The sequence below is a fragment of the Emydura macquarii genome, unplaced genomic scaffold (genome assembly GCF_026122565.2).
Source record: "Emydura macquarii macquarii isolate MOO-44397 ecotype Brisbane River unplaced genomic scaffold, CSIRO-AGI_Emac_v2 contig_2768, whole genome shotgun sequence".
NCBI classification, from domain to species: Eukaryota; Metazoa; Chordata; order Testudines; family Chelidae; genus Emydura; species Emydura macquarii.
In genome coordinates, this window is record NW_027132905.1 from 49,337,403 (window position 1) to 49,352,953 (window position 15,551).

The following is a 15,551-nucleotide window of genomic DNA, read 5'->3' on the forward strand; positions in this document are numbered from 1 at the left end:
TCAGGAAGGATGCAGGCTAGGCCCCTCCTACTAGAAGGCATCTGCTGCCTGGAGCAGGTAGAGCCCAGCAATATCAATGGAAGGCTAATATTTAAAATGGGGATGGGGGGAGAGATATAGTGCCTGTCTTACTTGGCAGATACCTTGGGGAGTCCCTGCCAGCATACCTGCTTTAGACATGCAGGACCTCTAGGGCAAAAATGGATGTGAAATAAAGTCACAATCGGGAACAAATGAAAGTTTACACAGTGAGCATTGGTGCTGGAACGAGGGGTGCTGCTGCACTCCCTGGCTTAACGTGGTTTCCATTACATACAAGGTTTACAGTTTGGTTCTTTGGCTCTCAGCACCACCACTATTTTTCCAGTGCCCCTGATGGTGAGAGTGAATAGGCATAGGCAGGCGATAGTCATGCTGCAAGACCATTTGTTCTTTGAGTCACGACAATAAAAACCAAAGGAGGCATGTTGGACAAGGATTTATTTTTCCTAGGAAGTCGACTGCCAAAACATTTAGATAAAAACACACACACGTGTATTAAAGTGCCTCCCCAACCCAGCCCTGGCCTCACTCCCTGTCTCAACTGCCAGAAGAAGAATGTGCAACATTATTCATATAGGCAAAGGGAACCATAGTGAATAAACCTTTAAAGGTGCAGTTAAATGACAGCCGCTTACAACATTGGTGTTCATTACCTTCCTGTTTTAAGCTAAAACAGCCTCATTGCTCCCCGCCATCCACCACAGTTTTTTCATTGTTGCTAGTAATGTCTGATGGCAGAATCAAATTCAGCTTGTTTTTTAAAAAAACTATGATCCAGGTAGAGAAATTTCACAATATTTAATCCCTTTAGAGTCATCACAACAAGCAGGTGAGATCTACCAGGAAAGTCCTCTGCCACGTGGCTAAGCACTTTCCTTAGGAAGCAGCATATCACATATTGGCTTGCATCCCCTTCTGTTAACAGAAGTTGCCCCAAAACAGCCAAGGAACCTGATGGCAACTTGCTGTGCCTTAGTTTGAAGCCAGCGTTCTCACCAGTAACCCATTTTTCTTGCTTTGGGACAATTCCTTGGTCAGCTGTCAAGGGCTTCATCTTGCTTGCCAATCAGGGCCTCTCTCTCTCCAAAAGTGCAGGGCCTTTTCTGCCGATAGGCAAGGAACTGGAAGGAGATCTGAGGAGGCGTTAAGGCTTATTTTCTTTAGAGCAGGGTCTGCGTAGGAGCAGTGAGGTAGCTCTGTCTAAGGAGAAAGTGTTTAAGTGCTTGGGGAAATAGAGGTCAGTTGGTTCTTTCTGTGCCAACAAGTACATTGTTCCCATTATAAGATGGGGATAATTATGGCTACCTCCTTTGTAAAGCACTTTGAGATCTACAGATAAGAGCTATGTATTTTATTGTATTAAGGCAGGGACCAGAGGCCCCAAATAGGATCAGGGGCCCTTCATGCTAGGAACAGTACTAAGCATCTATCTGTCACAACATTATAATGATCTCTTACTAACACATGGGGAAGGACTTCAGCTGCAAAGCACAGGCTAGCTGTGTAACAGCATCAACAAAAATCTGCCTCTGAACAGCCCTGCCCACCCCTCACCCCAGAAGAGACCAGTTTTGTAATGGCTATTTCTACAGAGCATGAGAAATAACTGTAGCTGGTAGCATCCCAGAATCATGGGGAAACCATTACTGGAAGAGGATACAATCACATCAAGAAACAGGACACCCAGGCTGCCAATCAGCCAGGGGAGGTGATGAAGGATGTAGTTGCCTTCGGCTTGGCCTGGGTCTGGGTTCTTCAGAAGCACACTTAATCCATACAGCAAGTTCCCGAGCATCACCAAAGCGAAAAGAGAGTATGAGACACCCGTAGTAGATTTCCTCTTGAACTGAAAGAGGAAGCCACATTAGAAGGGGTTGAAGAGCAAGGGGTACAGCTGTTGGCCAATTCTCTGGAGTACAATTCCCATTTTCGTTTTCCCTGCTCTTCTTGGCACATCTGCTGGAGTTGCAGCAGGGCATGCTGAACTGACCCTACGCATGCCAATACTAAGAAGCTTGTCCTTCGAACAGCAGATAGCAGCACTCACTAAGCTTAGCTAGCTTCTAGATCTTCCTCCCTTTGCACAGCACCTGGGAATCCATGCCGAGTATATCGAGTGTTTCCAGCAGCGAGGAAGCCTTCATTCATCACCCCTCTCCACAGAGATACCCACCATAGCACAAGTTCTAAATGATTGAGTGGGCTCAACCCCAGTAGCCTGTCAACTGCAGTTGTAAGATATTAAACAAAATTCAAGTCCTGCCTTTAAACCAGGATATTTACATTTAAACCAGAGGGGGAGAAACAGCTGCTGCATGGAAGTGAAGAGGTTAAATGAGTCTACTCAGTGTGAAAGTACAGAGAGATGGCCCATGGAGAGGTGATGGAAACAGCTAGTTAGTGGCCTAGAGCCGTCTGCTTCTTGCATCAGCACCCCTTAGGGGTGAAGGATGCTCCCCTACACCCAGCTCTGGAGTCCCAGCAGGGAGGGAGCTCCCACCTTGAGTCCACTTACATTAGTGTAGATCTGGGGCACCCGGGAGAACAGATACAGCAAGGAGGAGATGGAGCCAATGGTGAAGCCAATGATTTCCTTCTTGGTGAAAGGCTGCAGGGCAAGACATAAAACACCCCGCTGTCAGGCACTGTTCCAGGCGCACACAGAACTATACCCTTGGATGTACAGGCAACTGGTGGCAGAGGTGAAATCATGTGACTGACCAAACCCAGGTATGCACTGTTGTCTTTCCATCTGGTTAATAGCTTTTTTGAGTTGCCTGGCTAGCCATTGGTTGAAACAGAGTCACATGATAGGGTTGCCAGCCCTCCCTCTCTGTGGGACAGTCCCATTTCAAACTGATTACTCATCTTTCCCACAAACCCTCCCCCTCTTTCACCCCCACCCCATAGAGAGAGAGGCTCACCTCGCCTCCAGCCTCATCCACTGCGGTGGACAGAAGAGTCCTCCCTCTAAATGGCACCGATTCAACTGTGGAGCCAGTTCTGCCCAGCAAGGATGTTGCTGACACCGTTCCCAGGAAAATGAAGGCAAAGGCTGCGTTAATTGGAGCAGAGACTGGGAAGAGAAAGCAGAGGGGAATTAGAAAGTGCCACTAAAGAAAGGGGGTGAACATGTCCATGATGCTGCGCAGCATGAGGCAACCTGTATCCCGTCACCTCTGGAAAAGCAGGGCCACTGCCATCCCACAGAAGAGGGAAGCAACAGTTCCACAGTGGCAGGTTCAGAATTCCAGGATGCAAAGAGATCAGATTCTTTCCCAGGATAAATAGCAGCTCAGAAATAGCTAGATCTCCAACTCCACAAGGATTTCCATATTTATAGGCTAGGTTGCAAGCCTTGAATCCAATCAACTGTGTCTCTCTTGCTAGTCCAGTTACCAATCATTTTTCTTAGTTTAGAACTAACTGGTATTTACAGTATTCCTTAGTCAGTGCATTAGTGTTTAAGGGATTTTAATCTGCCTTCAGCCTGGAGTCCTTTGGGAATTTTTTTGTCATCTTGATCTCATGAGAGAAGCCAGATGCCCCTGTGTTAAAGAGGGCCTGCTATTGCTAACAGGTTAGGGGTCTATTACAGGAGTGGGTGGGCAAGGTTCTGTAGCTTGCAATGTCCAGGAGGTCAGACTCGATGAGCATGATGGTCCCTTCTGATCTTTAAGTTTACGAGACCAGCTTTAATAGTGTAAATTCATACAGTGCTACCCAGAAGTGGTCTCTGGCCACCACATCCCTGCTGTGCTCTTATGAATGAAGCAGGAAAGATGTTTAAGCCCAGCAGGCTACTGCTTGAGCTTCTCCCACAGCCATCAGCATCAGTGCCACTGCAGGAAGAAGCAGCTTTCAAAAATGCATTTGCACAATCAAGTGTTGCTGGATTGTGTTAGTAACCATCAACTCACAGCCTCTGCGCTGGTTCTTGACTTTGTAGTAGAGGTACAGAGACAACATGACCAGGTCTGCCAGCACGTAGTAAATCGCAGTGTAAGCCTGCAGGAGGAAACAATCTTCAGTGATACGGCAGAACTGCCTCTCACAGCTCAGCCACAGAAGGACCCCCCAGATGCTGCTCAGCTAAGGGCTGACTGGAAGCTTAAGCAGCTTTCCTCATTCTGATTGTAGCTGAAGCTGCCATAGCTGCTCTTCTGCAAAGCCCAGCCTGGAAGGCTCTCTCCTGCTCCAGTCAGAGGCATTGCACAGTGGCCCGTGTAGCCTCCACAGGCTCCATTCAGAATGAGGGACGCAACAATGTAATAATTATAATCCCTGTCTCTTATGCAGAGTTTTTAATCAGCAGATCTCAAAGCGCTTTACAAAGGAAGTCAATATCATCATCTGTAAAATGGCGATAATGTGGAATCCTGGGGTTGCACTTTGGCCACCCTGATCTAACAGGAGAAAAGATGCCCTGCCTTGAATTTTCATCAACTAGCCTCACCTCCTGCAAGAAAATGATTCACAGACAGAGATAATATGCATGACTTTGGGACATCTCTTCATCTTATAGAACAACACTCCTTCTCTCAGGCCACAACCATGACCTAGACAACCTCCAGCAACCTAGGGGCTTCTCTTTGGTTCAGTGCATTCTTCAGAAAATCCATAGGGCAAGAGGCATTTCTTACCCGTGTGCTCAAGAAATTAATTTGAAAGTAAGTCAGCCGATCTTAGCTGTCTGAAATGCTGGATTGAGCCTGATGGTGGCAGAGCCCCAGACCGCACAGCGGCTCTACCCTGGGTCAAGCCTCCTCTATCAATCAGAAAATGATCTTTACTGCTTGGACAGTGAGAAGGGTCCAAAGCCCAGAGCCAGACGCCCATGCACCTGGAAGATTTTTGGCTCCAGATCCCAACTGCATGGTTCAGGCCCATCTCTACTTATTGTTGTGACAATCTTGCCCTATAGAAGTTATAGAACAGCAAGCATTATTGTCATTCTTTTGATAAGTATCCTAAATCCATTCACCCACACCCACACCCACACGGGAGTCACTCTTATACCAGTGAGCTAGATTATTTCCTCCCCTTCGCCCACACAGAGACTCTGGACACTACAATCCCTGCCAGCCAGACTCAATCACAGAAAAACCTACGTCATTACCTGTAGTGGCAACTGGTTGGCCAGGAAAGAGCCTATTAAATTTAAGGAGTCTCCTCCCAGCCAGCCCAGCAGGAAGTATATGGAGAGAGCCTGGTCCATATTACCTGTTTTACAGGCCTTGTAATATTGGCTGTGGAGAGAGAGAGAGAGAGAGAGAGAGAGAGAGAGAGAGAGAGTCAGCTCTACACAATCAATTCACCAATACGCTAGTGGGGCAGAGGCCAGGGGCTCCTTGAACGCGAGACCCCCCCCTCCCCTGATGGACTAGATGCTACATTAGTTTTTAAACTCAGGAGAGGAATACAAACTGTCAGCAGGCTCAGGGCTTGTCTACACAGGGTAATTTCCCAGCAAAACTATAGCAGTATTGTTAAACTGGTACAGTTCTGCTGGTAAGTTTCCTCATGTAGACAAGCCCTAAGACACTGACCCATCGGTGATTTTACCAGGATGAATAGCTGCGAGGAGGGCTTTCAGTGGGTTCCCTCCCTACCACAGCCCACATTATGGCAAGTCACATGCATCAAGAATGCGCAGCCTGGAAACCCCACATCACTGGAGGTACTAGTACTGCTCTCGCTCTTGTGCCCCTAATCTGGACCTTGTCCAGGCTGTGGAAAGCTGGCTCTGCTGACCTACCAGCCAAAGGCATTTTAGTGAGTGCTGCTCTGGCCCCAGAGGGCTGGCAAGGGAAGGGAAAGAGGCTGGAGAGACTCTTTGATCTCCTGGCTTAATCCAAACGTTCACGGTCTCCACTCCCCAGGTTTAACACCACCATCTTTGTGCTCCAGGAAATCCAGAGCAGAACCGCCCTGGCCACACGGCCCATAGCTGCTGCCTGCCACCCAGCCCTTCTGCCAGACAGCAACAGCATGGCTCTCCGAGCTCAGGATTACCAAGGGTGTTGCAAGTCGCATTGTGGGAAATGCGTGCACACCACCTGCCTGCTCTCTGCATAGTGTTATCCACCTCTCACTTTCATGGGGGAAATGGTAATTCTAGTGGATAGAGCAACAGCCTGGGAGCTGGGACTCTGCTTTATTCTTGGTTTTGCCACCAGTTCCTTGTAGGACCTTGTAGTCTCTGCACCACAGTTTACAAGCCAGGAAGAACAATGCTACTCTGGGTTTGATCAAATTTCAAAGCCAGCATGTAGAGAAGGGGAACCGGCTACACCACCATGGCCTCTCCCTCTTTCTGAGTCAGCACATAATGGAGAGCGGATTTACCACACTTTGCAGTATGGGGAATTTCAGGGTGCCACAGCTTCCCTTCACCGGCAACCGTCTCAAAAAGCAGGCTGCACTGCATTAGCCTATTGTGGAATGAGGAGCAATTGTTCACTGCCAGCAAAAAGCCTGGTCAGTCTGACTCTCAGTATCTGGAGCTTCACCACAGAGGATAAGACTGTGCATCAGGTGATGATTCCAACCTTCAGCCTCCAGCATTAGCCACAGTTTGTCTGCTATTCAGATCACCTGCTGTGACCCTCCTGTGCTGGCCTCAGGTGCACTGTTTCCTATTAAGCTGCCCCCCCACAGCACATGAGAGGCTTCTATCTGAATCTCCAAAGAGGAGGAGCTCTGCCTGATGTGCATTGCTGGGCAAGATTCCTGCTCTGGAACCTCCTCTGGGTAGTTCATCAGCTCAGTAAATCGGTCTGACAATCTGCTGACTCTGTCCAGTTCCTGTGGGTTCAGGAGTTAATTTGGCGATAGGAACTGGAAGTCACTCAAGGCAGGCGTCCCAGGAAGCCAGAGGACACAAGGCAAGTGTTCAGGCCTGCCACAGAAGACAGCCTGTTTCCCCCTGCTCTTAAATCTGCCCACAGAAAACGTTAAAGTCAGATAATGGGCACTATAGTGAAACGTGCAGCAAGAACTTCCCCTCCAGTAGGCAGCCCCAGGTCTTAAGCAGCCAGGGTCGTTCCTCCCCCACGTGGTTTCCAGTGGGGTTTTGTTCACCCTTTAGCTGGGTTGATGGGCTGTTCACCTCTCACAGGCGACTTCCCTCTGCTCCCCAAAGAGCCCCTCAAAGGACTGAATCTCTGTTTTTAAAATGGGATCCACAAAGCAATGCCACGAGCACCTTCTTCTGACTTGCTTTAGAGCAGCAGCAAGGAACTGAGCTTGAACTGCTATAGCTCCTGTCACGCCAAACGTAATACAACTCCGGTGAGACGAAGCCAGGTATGCAGTGCACTGGGCAACAAAAGAGCAGGCAAGCTCCTGCTTGTACGGGAAGAGGCCTGAGATCTTCAGTGTCTGGTTTAGACAGCGCCTGGTTTGTTTATGAGCGCCATGGATGATTAGGATAGAGGCTTCCTGGTTTCGGTCTCCCACCGCCTCAAAATAGATTGTGACCATCTCTTTGTGCAAAGTGCTTTAGAGCTGGAAAATGCTAGAGTTACAACAAAGTGATCGAGGTATTGTGTGTTATACCTGTATCCCTGCTCAGCACGTGGCTACCTTTGAAGGATAGGATTTGATTTTGATTACAGAGTTATTTATTTGCAGTAACAACGTGCTAGGCACTTTCCAAACAGGATATGAAGGGTGGCCCCTGCTCTGAAAAGCTCACTATCAGAGGAAAGACAAGTAGACAGAGGTTGGGGGAAAAGGAAATTGACTTCTATATAAATTACCTACTTGATTCACTATGTGCAATATGACCGAAGCAGATCTTTAATAGGGTCTTCGATCAGATCCCTTGTGTCTTCAAATAGCTTTGATGTCACTGGCCAAACAACTCACTTCTCTCTCTGTGCCACACTCCCTCTGTTGGTCCGGAGTAGACACCATTGCTCCTGGGAGGGTTATGCCCTGTTCACTGCTGACTCAGTTCATGCTTTGAGGAGCATCTATCACTTTCTGGATACATTTCTGAGTCCCCCCACTTTGTTCCACTGGGGAACAGCAATGGGAAAACTTGAGCTAATTTGCCCTATGCTGTATCTAACTGCTGCAGCACCCCTAGGCAGTTCTAAATAAGAGGTTAGTTGGGTGTCCTGGTCACAGAGTGTGGATTGGCATCCACACACTTGGTTAGATTTAGCAGGCCAAGAAAAGGCCTGGGGGGTAGTGTGAGTACAGCTTTAAAATGAATCCATTCACTCCCCAAATCACCGAGGGCAGCTGTTAGCCAAAGATATGACCTGACCTCCTCTAAGCCCCTGAAAGAGTGATAGCTGGCCTGTGAAGGGGCTGCACCGCTGTTATAGGGGCCAGGAACAAACTACTCGCTCTTAAAGACAAGGGACCTACATCTGGGGAAGAAGGTGGGGGTTGAGGTGCCGGAGGTCTACATGCTGGGACAGAGTGGTAAGGTATCCTTGTGCCAGCTCTTCTCCAAGGTGCTGATGGTATTTCCCCCCTTCCAGTTTTTGAGAAGGTGGGAGGGAGGCTCAGGCATTGTCAGTCCCGGATAGTTTAACTGGCAACAGCAGCATCTCGCTCACTGTGGATTTGGGTTTTGTGACCCGGTCATTGTCCAGGGGCCTAGCCCACATGGGCAGATACATTTTAAAGATACAGGCAAATAAGCGCATGCTAGCTCTGTCCTAGCACCTGCCACAGACTCATCAGAGAAAGGCTAGAAGGAAGGCAGCAAATGCACCTGAAAAGCAGTGAGAAGATTTGCTCCTGCAGATGGGGAGAAAACTCTCCCCTTCAAAAACCAAGAACTAGACTATTCTGGGAGGCAGAGCCATCAGCCCCTTCCTGCAGATCCTGCCTCACCAGGCCAGAGGATGAGAGCCTGCTTCCCATTAGTCACCAGCTACTTATTTAGGTCAGTCAGCCACTACCCACCCTGGTCCAATTGGGCTAGGCAGGTAGTTTGCCACTGATATTGTAGCTGGGATGTCGGTCAGCTGATGGCCAGATAGTAGACTGGATGTAACCAGTCAGCAAGTTAGTGACACATGCCTTCACCTACAGCGAGCCAGGCTTGACCCACTTCCAAGGCTCCCCACTGACAGTTGTGCATTCTATAGGGGCATCTGGGACAGCAAGAGTGATAGAGACATGCTCCTCAATTGTATGCAGACAGGTTACATTCCTAACCAGGAAGTGACTCATTCTTGATTTTAGGAGCAGGCACAGCTGGTTAGCCCTAATATGGCAGTCCTGCCATACTAGCACCTTCTCACTCCCTGTGGGCTGGGGACAAAGCTCATTTTCCAAGAAACTGCTGAGCTCAGCCTCTCCAGACTGCTTTCCTCAGAGGTTCTTCTGTCCACATGATCTGCATGTCACAGTCTGACCGGGAGGGGGGTGGAGGGGGAGACACTACGCTGCTGATCTGCTATGTGCTAATTTATGGATTACGCAGAAGTTCCATTAGAGTAACAGCCTCTCTAATTGCGAAACCACCTCACCGTGTATTTAGAAGTGAAAGAAGCTCTCAGAACATCTGCATTTTCCTTGCATCTCCCCAATCTACAGTCTGTCCTTTTAACAATTTTGATCCTGAAGAAGCCCAACATATTATGCAAACTATATAAATAAAGGAATCACTTCAATCACGGAGATGCAGCTACCTCTGGATGGAACACTAGAGATGTTTCACATCATGCAGCAGCCCTAGCAATGAACTACGCCTCATTTCGTGTGGATGACAAGCTTGAAGCTGTAAATTGAACAGCTATTCCTTCTCCACCAGCCCTCTCCCCATTTTAAACCCAGCCCTTCAAAGCCAAGACCAGTCAAGTCCTTCAGTAGGGTGAGTCAAGGGGCTGTGCTCAAGATCTCCAAGGGAGGCTCTTGGCTTTTGTGTGATGTTTTGGAAGCCATCACAAACAAACAGAGAAGGACAAAACGCCAGCTGGATCTAGAATCCCCTCCACTGGGCATCTAGGGCACTCACCTTGATGGGGAGCAGAACAGTTTTACTTACGGAAAGGAAGCTGCCGCAAAGCAGAAGATGGAAACCAGACCCAAAGCAACACTGGCGATGTCCCGGCCATCCTGGGCACATTCACTGAACACATCCCATACCCACTGAGAGCCATTGGGACAGTCCGAGAAATTTCCTCCTAGGGAACCTCGCCAAAGCCGTGAGTGCATAGCACAGTCAGGAATGGGTCAACCTTTTAGTGAAGAGACTGCAGGGGTCAGACAGCAGGGGGCATCTCTTTATTCAGAGCCAGACACTGAACCTGTTGGAATAAATGGGGAGAAGGAAAAAGGCTGTATTAACAGCAACAAGAAGACAGATGGCTTCTTTTAGCTCTGCTTTGTTGGTTTAAAGTTAGCTCACCTTGCAATAGAACAGTTACTATCTAATGGGCCTTTAGTGGCCTAGGGGACAGGTAATCACAGATTGGTCTGTTGATAAAGAACTTCAGTCTCCAGAACTGTCAAGCCAGCACTAAATTCACTATAAACAAATGTGAGGTCTACGTGGAACGTCCTTTCAGCAGCACACATGATTATGAGAGAGACACCCCCTCGCTCAGCATATGCTTCTCGCCAAAGCAAGTGCTCAAAAGCAGGTCTTTAAAACAGATTTTTAGTAGATCCAGGTTCTACTTCCTACAGTCACATCAGCCCTGGTCACCTGGGCTCATCTGTGATGACTCAGAATAAGAAATGCAGCAAGTCCGCCAGGGGCCCCTTTGCAGCTATAGAATATTTACGTCTTCCGGCTACTCCCCATGACCTGGTTTATTTTCCTTCCTAAGGAAGAGTCACTGCAGAGAAAAGAAAACTAAGCAAAGGGCTTTCCCCCCAACTGAGCCAGATACCTGCTAACCTGCCAGCGCTGGCCTGGCTGACTTGCTGTGCAGAAACTTCTGCTGGAAAATCTCATTCTCAAACTGCCCCAAATCAGAACACCCGAATTTCCTTCTCTTCACTGAAATATCAGCTCTGACCCTCTTCTCGCTGTGGGCCCAGAAAGGGGTAACCCCACTGAAGCCAGCTGAGTTACACGAGGGTAAGCAAGGAGAGAATGAGACCTGTCTGGACATTCACTGGCTCTGCATGGGCAGGGACTCTGATGAAAAACAATCTTCTCAGCTAATGGTGCTGGCACTGGTGGGACATCAGGACAGGAGCAAGATCTGCCTATGGAGGACTCAGGCTGTTTGTCAGTAAAGGGGCAGCCTTCAGTCATGCTACGTTATGGGAACAGATCCATGTGGATGATGACGAGTTTGAACTAACAGAGTGTGTGTTCCTTTTCTCCCTATTATCCCATGCCACTTTGTTCCCTTTGAAAGGCCGCATCCGATGCAGCCCATCTCCCAGACACAATGCCACCACAGTGATAGGCCAGGTGATCAGAAGGAAGGGTGAGAGAACTTCCGACTTGATTAAAATTCCCCACTGAGGACCACTGGTTTAGCCGTGCTGGAACAAGACTGCTGCCTGTTCAGTACATCATGTCACTCAAGCCTTGGCTAAGGTATATGCCTCAGCAGAAAGAATGTTACATAGCATGGATCAGGAGCACCTGTAGCTCTGACCAGGAGTTCAAATTCACAGCTGTCCATAGCATCCCCAGAGAGCAGCATATGCAAGATGTCAGCCGGAGGACATGTGTAACCAAACTGGGAACAATTCACACGCTGTGTACATAGTTGTCGCATACTCCATGGACAGCTAGGTCCATATTGTGAGTCAGATCACACAAATTTCTTCTGCATCCCCAAAGCGACAGGTGAGGGTGAAAACGTGACAACTAGGGATTCTGAGAAGTTTCCACTGGAACTCTTCCACTAATTCCTAGCTTCCCACAGCATATTTTAGTGCTTGTAGCTGGCCAACATTCATTAACTCAGACCTCCACTGATTAGTGGGAATATTGTGTTCTCACAATGAAGAGGCTTGCTTAGTCCCTTCCTCCAGATTTATGTTGGAAACAGGACTCTCCCTTTCCTTTTCTAAGAGACAATTGCCATTAAAATGCTGAAGACATTTCAAACAAAAATCAGGGGATACATGCTCTGGTGGCCTGTGATCTCCAGAGACACCCCCAAAGCTTTAGCTACACATCACCCCCGAAGGACGGAGACAATGACTTCTCTAGTCACAATACTTGTGTGAAAGGACCTTTGTTCAGAGTTTAGAGATTTAACTCATGTCCAAACAGGAGCTCAGGTGAAGTTGGTGCCAAAACATTTGTGCTTCATCATCTCTACTTAGCTGCAGATGCTGGTCAGAAAGTTTCCATTTCTTATTACATCCACCCCCAAGCCAAGCAGGGCTCTGTTATAAACCCCCAAAGCTGTTCCTTGAAGTACAGCAGCTGAAACTTGTACTTTGACTATTCATTGTAAACAACAAGGTCTCCATTTCATACACAACTGAGGTACCCTCATCAGCTCATTTAGCGTGGGTTTGTAATGCTTTACACGCACAAGATTTAAGTTACACCCTATAAGTGGAAGGAAATTGCGTCACAGCTGATCATGTCTCAGCAGTGACCCATCTAATAATAATACCTTACTTTGCTTCCGTCAGAAGAGTTCAAAGCACTTTACAACAATAAATGAACCCTCAAAATACCCGTGAGATTACTATTCCCATTTTACAGATGGAGAAACTGAAACAGAGTTTAAGGGGCTTGTCCAAAGCCAGTCAGTCACAGAAGCCAGATCTCTTAAGTCACAGGTCTGCACTTTATCTATAAAGCAGACATCTGGCTGTAGAAGAGGAAAAATAGTAACTGCAAAGGGGCGGTACCAACTGCTCTTGACAAAAGTATGACAGCTCAGATGACACAGTTTAATCACTTCTCCATTTGAGCCCCGCTCTGTGGGATCTGATCAGACTTGGGTCTCATCTAGACTGCAAGGGCAGCCTCCCCACTGGCACAAAGTTGCTCTAAATCTCCCCTCCCAACATACAAGCATACCTGAAACTTCCACCGTATCACATCTCTGATGTTTCAGTACTACCCGGTAAGCACCAGACACAAGCACCTCGCAATGACAGGAAAAAAGTAGCCTTAAAGCAAAATGAAACACAGCAATTAATTGTATGTCTAGGTTAATCCTTCATTAAATAAAATACGGGTGTAGATGAGGGGGGAGAGAGGGGTCATTAAATACTAATAATAAAATGGGAAAGGAGGTTCGTCATTCTGGCCATATCCCATGAGGGTGGGAATCTCTTATCCTGTTCCTTCTCAGCTGTCTTCTCCCACCTACAAGTCTGCCAAAGTGCTTCCACGAACACTAGGTATTTCCTACTAAAGAAAGTCCAGAAATACCAGTGTAAGGGATTCTACAGGTAGGCAAAATGCACACTCTTTGTTGGAGTTTTGCAGAAAGAGGCTGAGGGCTCGACAGCTGTCATGGAATTTGAGGGATCATACTATAGTTTGTCCCATTTCCCAACCGCCACAGGTCCAAAAAAGTCAGTTTAAGGCCTATGAGAAACATCACTGTGTTAGGATATGGGCTGATAGCAGCTGGAGTCCCATTAGATCATCAGTTCTCTCCCCAGGAGGTTGTTCCCCTGTGTGGATGAGAAGGGGGGATATACTTTCCTGTGTTAACAGTAGTTTCTATTTATTTGGTTTTCCAGGATTTTCCGTTGAATTCAACACTTCAGGATCAGCTTTCAGAGGCTGAGCCCAGTACTGACCGTTCAGCATGTTACAGCTAGCAGGACATTTGCAAACACCCCACAATAACCATTTGAACTGGGCACGTCACATGATGACCAAGGGTTAAAGTAAGGAAGAGCCTAGTGGGGGATGGACTGCACCTTTTGAGCCTCTCCCTGGCTTGGGATAGCAATGCTCCCTCACCGCTGCTGCTTCTTCTCCTTGGCTCTCACTTCCCTCCCTCGCCCCTTCAACCTACTTTCACCTCCAGGGAGAAGAGCGTGCGTCGGCATTGCAAGGTGCCGGTGCCAACTTGACCATGTCCCATCCCCACGATCCCTGGAAAGGGGGTGAAGCGGGGACAAAGGGTCTCCTCTCCGGGAAACACGGGACGGTTGTCTAGAGCGTCCTCCTGGTCAGTGTGTAACAGGCAGCCTAGCCCGGCAGGCAAGGCATGGAGACGAAGAGCTGGTGTTTGTCCGTGCAGAGCAAATCTCTTCATCTCCCTGTGCCTGTTTCCCCCGCTGTAGCTGGGGATAAGGATACTGCCGCCCCGAGCGGTTTGAGACAGAAAAACGAAGTGTGACTACCTGGAAGGTGGGCTGCTTGTTATGGGCCCCGCAGCGCTCGGGGAGGGATCCGGGGCCGGAGGCAGGACGCGCTCGATGAAAGACTTGTTCCAATGGGAGAAGGAGAGAAAAATGCAGCCTGCAGCTTCCCTGGGTTTGCGGGGAGCGTGCGCGCTGCACGGAGCCCGAGACTCCGCCTCGGGGGCCGAGCGAGCCGAGGGCCGGGTCCTGTGTTGTGCAAGAGTCGGGGGTGCCTGCGTCCCCCGGGCCCGCTTCAGCCGGAGATACGCCCCCTGCACGGGTGCCCCGCATCGCCCCTCTCCGGTACCCCTTGGAGACTCACCCCAGCCCCGCGGCTGGCCGGGCCCGGACCCCGGCAGCTCTCACCGCTCCGAGGGACGTTCTTCGCCCGCCGGCTTTGTCCTTTCCGCAGGCCGGGGAGGAAACACGGCCGGGGGCGGCCCCCGCAATCGCCTCGGCCGGGCCGGGCCACGTCTCTCCTCCTCCTCCTGCCGCGGCTCCTCGCCCGCCCTAGCCGGTGTGCGCCCGGCCGGCCCCCGGGGCTGTTTGTAACCCGGCTCGGTCACCTGACCCGCATCGCTCGCAGGCTGGCCCGCCCCGGCCCGCGGGCCTGACTGCCGCGCCGGGCTGTAATCCGCCAGGACACGTGTCCCCGCCTGGGGCAGTAATGCCCTGCTGGCTGGGGCACGTAGCCCCCCCTCGCGTGCAGTTACCCCCTGCAGGGGCAATAGCCCCCACCTCAGAGCACATACCCCGCCCCCCACCCCCGGGCAATAGCTCCTCTGCCGCCAGCCTCAGGCGAGCACCGTTCCAGCCCCGCTCTTCGCTAGGGGATCATAACAACCCGTCACCGACCGGGCTGGGAATTTGGAGACGGTCCCTAGCGCCCGCCAGCGCAGCGAGTCCTTTCTTTTCGGTCCCTAGAGCGGGGCGGGCCCGGCCAGGCGCATGCGCGTAGGATGCTGCTGCTGCTGCTGCTGCTAACTGCCACCCGCGCGCTGCGGCGGTTTAAGGCGCTGCTGCTCTAACGGTCGGCCGGGCTCGCTCCGCCATGGCCCAGCGCCCGGCCTCGGTGCTGGGCACCATGGAGTTCGGGCGCCGCGCTGCTGCGGGCCTTCCTGGAGCGGGGCCACCGGCAGCTGGACACGGCCCACATGTACGCGGGCGGCGCGTCCGAGCGCATCCTGGGGGCGCTGCTGGCGGGCGGCGGCGGGCCCGCAGGTACGGGAGGGGACCGGGCTGTG

The 15,551-nt window shown here is 50.1% G+C and overlaps 1 protein-coding gene across 3 annotated transcripts; it reads right to left on the reverse strand.

The window, feature by feature from the left end:
• Window positions 1-463: 463 nt before the first annotated feature.
• On the reverse strand, window positions 464-15,021 carry SLC66A1 (solute carrier family 66 member 1). 3 transcript variants are annotated; one of them, XM_067567523.1, is made up of 9 exons: window positions 14,674-15,021; window positions 13,022-13,113; window positions 10,058-10,319; window positions 5,162-5,291; window positions 3,963-4,050; window positions 2,967-3,118; window positions 2,558-2,650; window positions 1,703-1,888; window positions 464-1,175 (listed from the first exon to the last, which is right to left on the reverse strand). In XM_067567523.1, the coding sequence occupies exons 3-9, from the start codon at window positions 10,225-10,227 to the stop codon at window positions 1,077-1,079; spliced, it is 918 nt and encodes a 305-aa protein (XP_067423624.1). In that variant the 5' UTR covers window positions 10,228-10,319; window positions 13,022-13,113; window positions 14,674-15,021; the 3' UTR covers window positions 464-1,076. The 3 variants fall into 3 exon arrangements, with proteins under 3 accessions (XP_067423624.1, XP_067423622.1, XP_067423623.1); XM_067567521.1 differs by having other exon boundaries at window positions 14,630-15,021; XM_067567522.1 differs by having other exon boundaries at window positions 14,308-15,021.
• Between the last annotated feature and the right edge of the window lie 530 nt (window positions 15,022-15,551).

What these genes read in the sequence shown, in the direction of transcription:
- SLC66A1 (XM_067567523.1), bottom strand. Translation starts at nt 10,227, where the DNA reads ATGCACTCACGGCTTTGGCGAGGTTCCCTAGGAGGAAATTTCTCGGAC. An exon ending in TTTGCGGCAGCTTCCTTTCC is followed by an intron (nt 5,292 to 10,057) that starts GTAAGTAAAACT and finishes CTCTCTCCACAG; the next exon opens with CCAATATTACAAGGCCTGTA. An exon ending in TCCTGTTTCTTGATGTGATT is followed by an intron (nt 1,176 to 1,702) that starts GTATCCTCTTCC and finishes ACGCCTCCTCAG; the next exon opens with ATCTCCTTCCAGTTCCTTGC.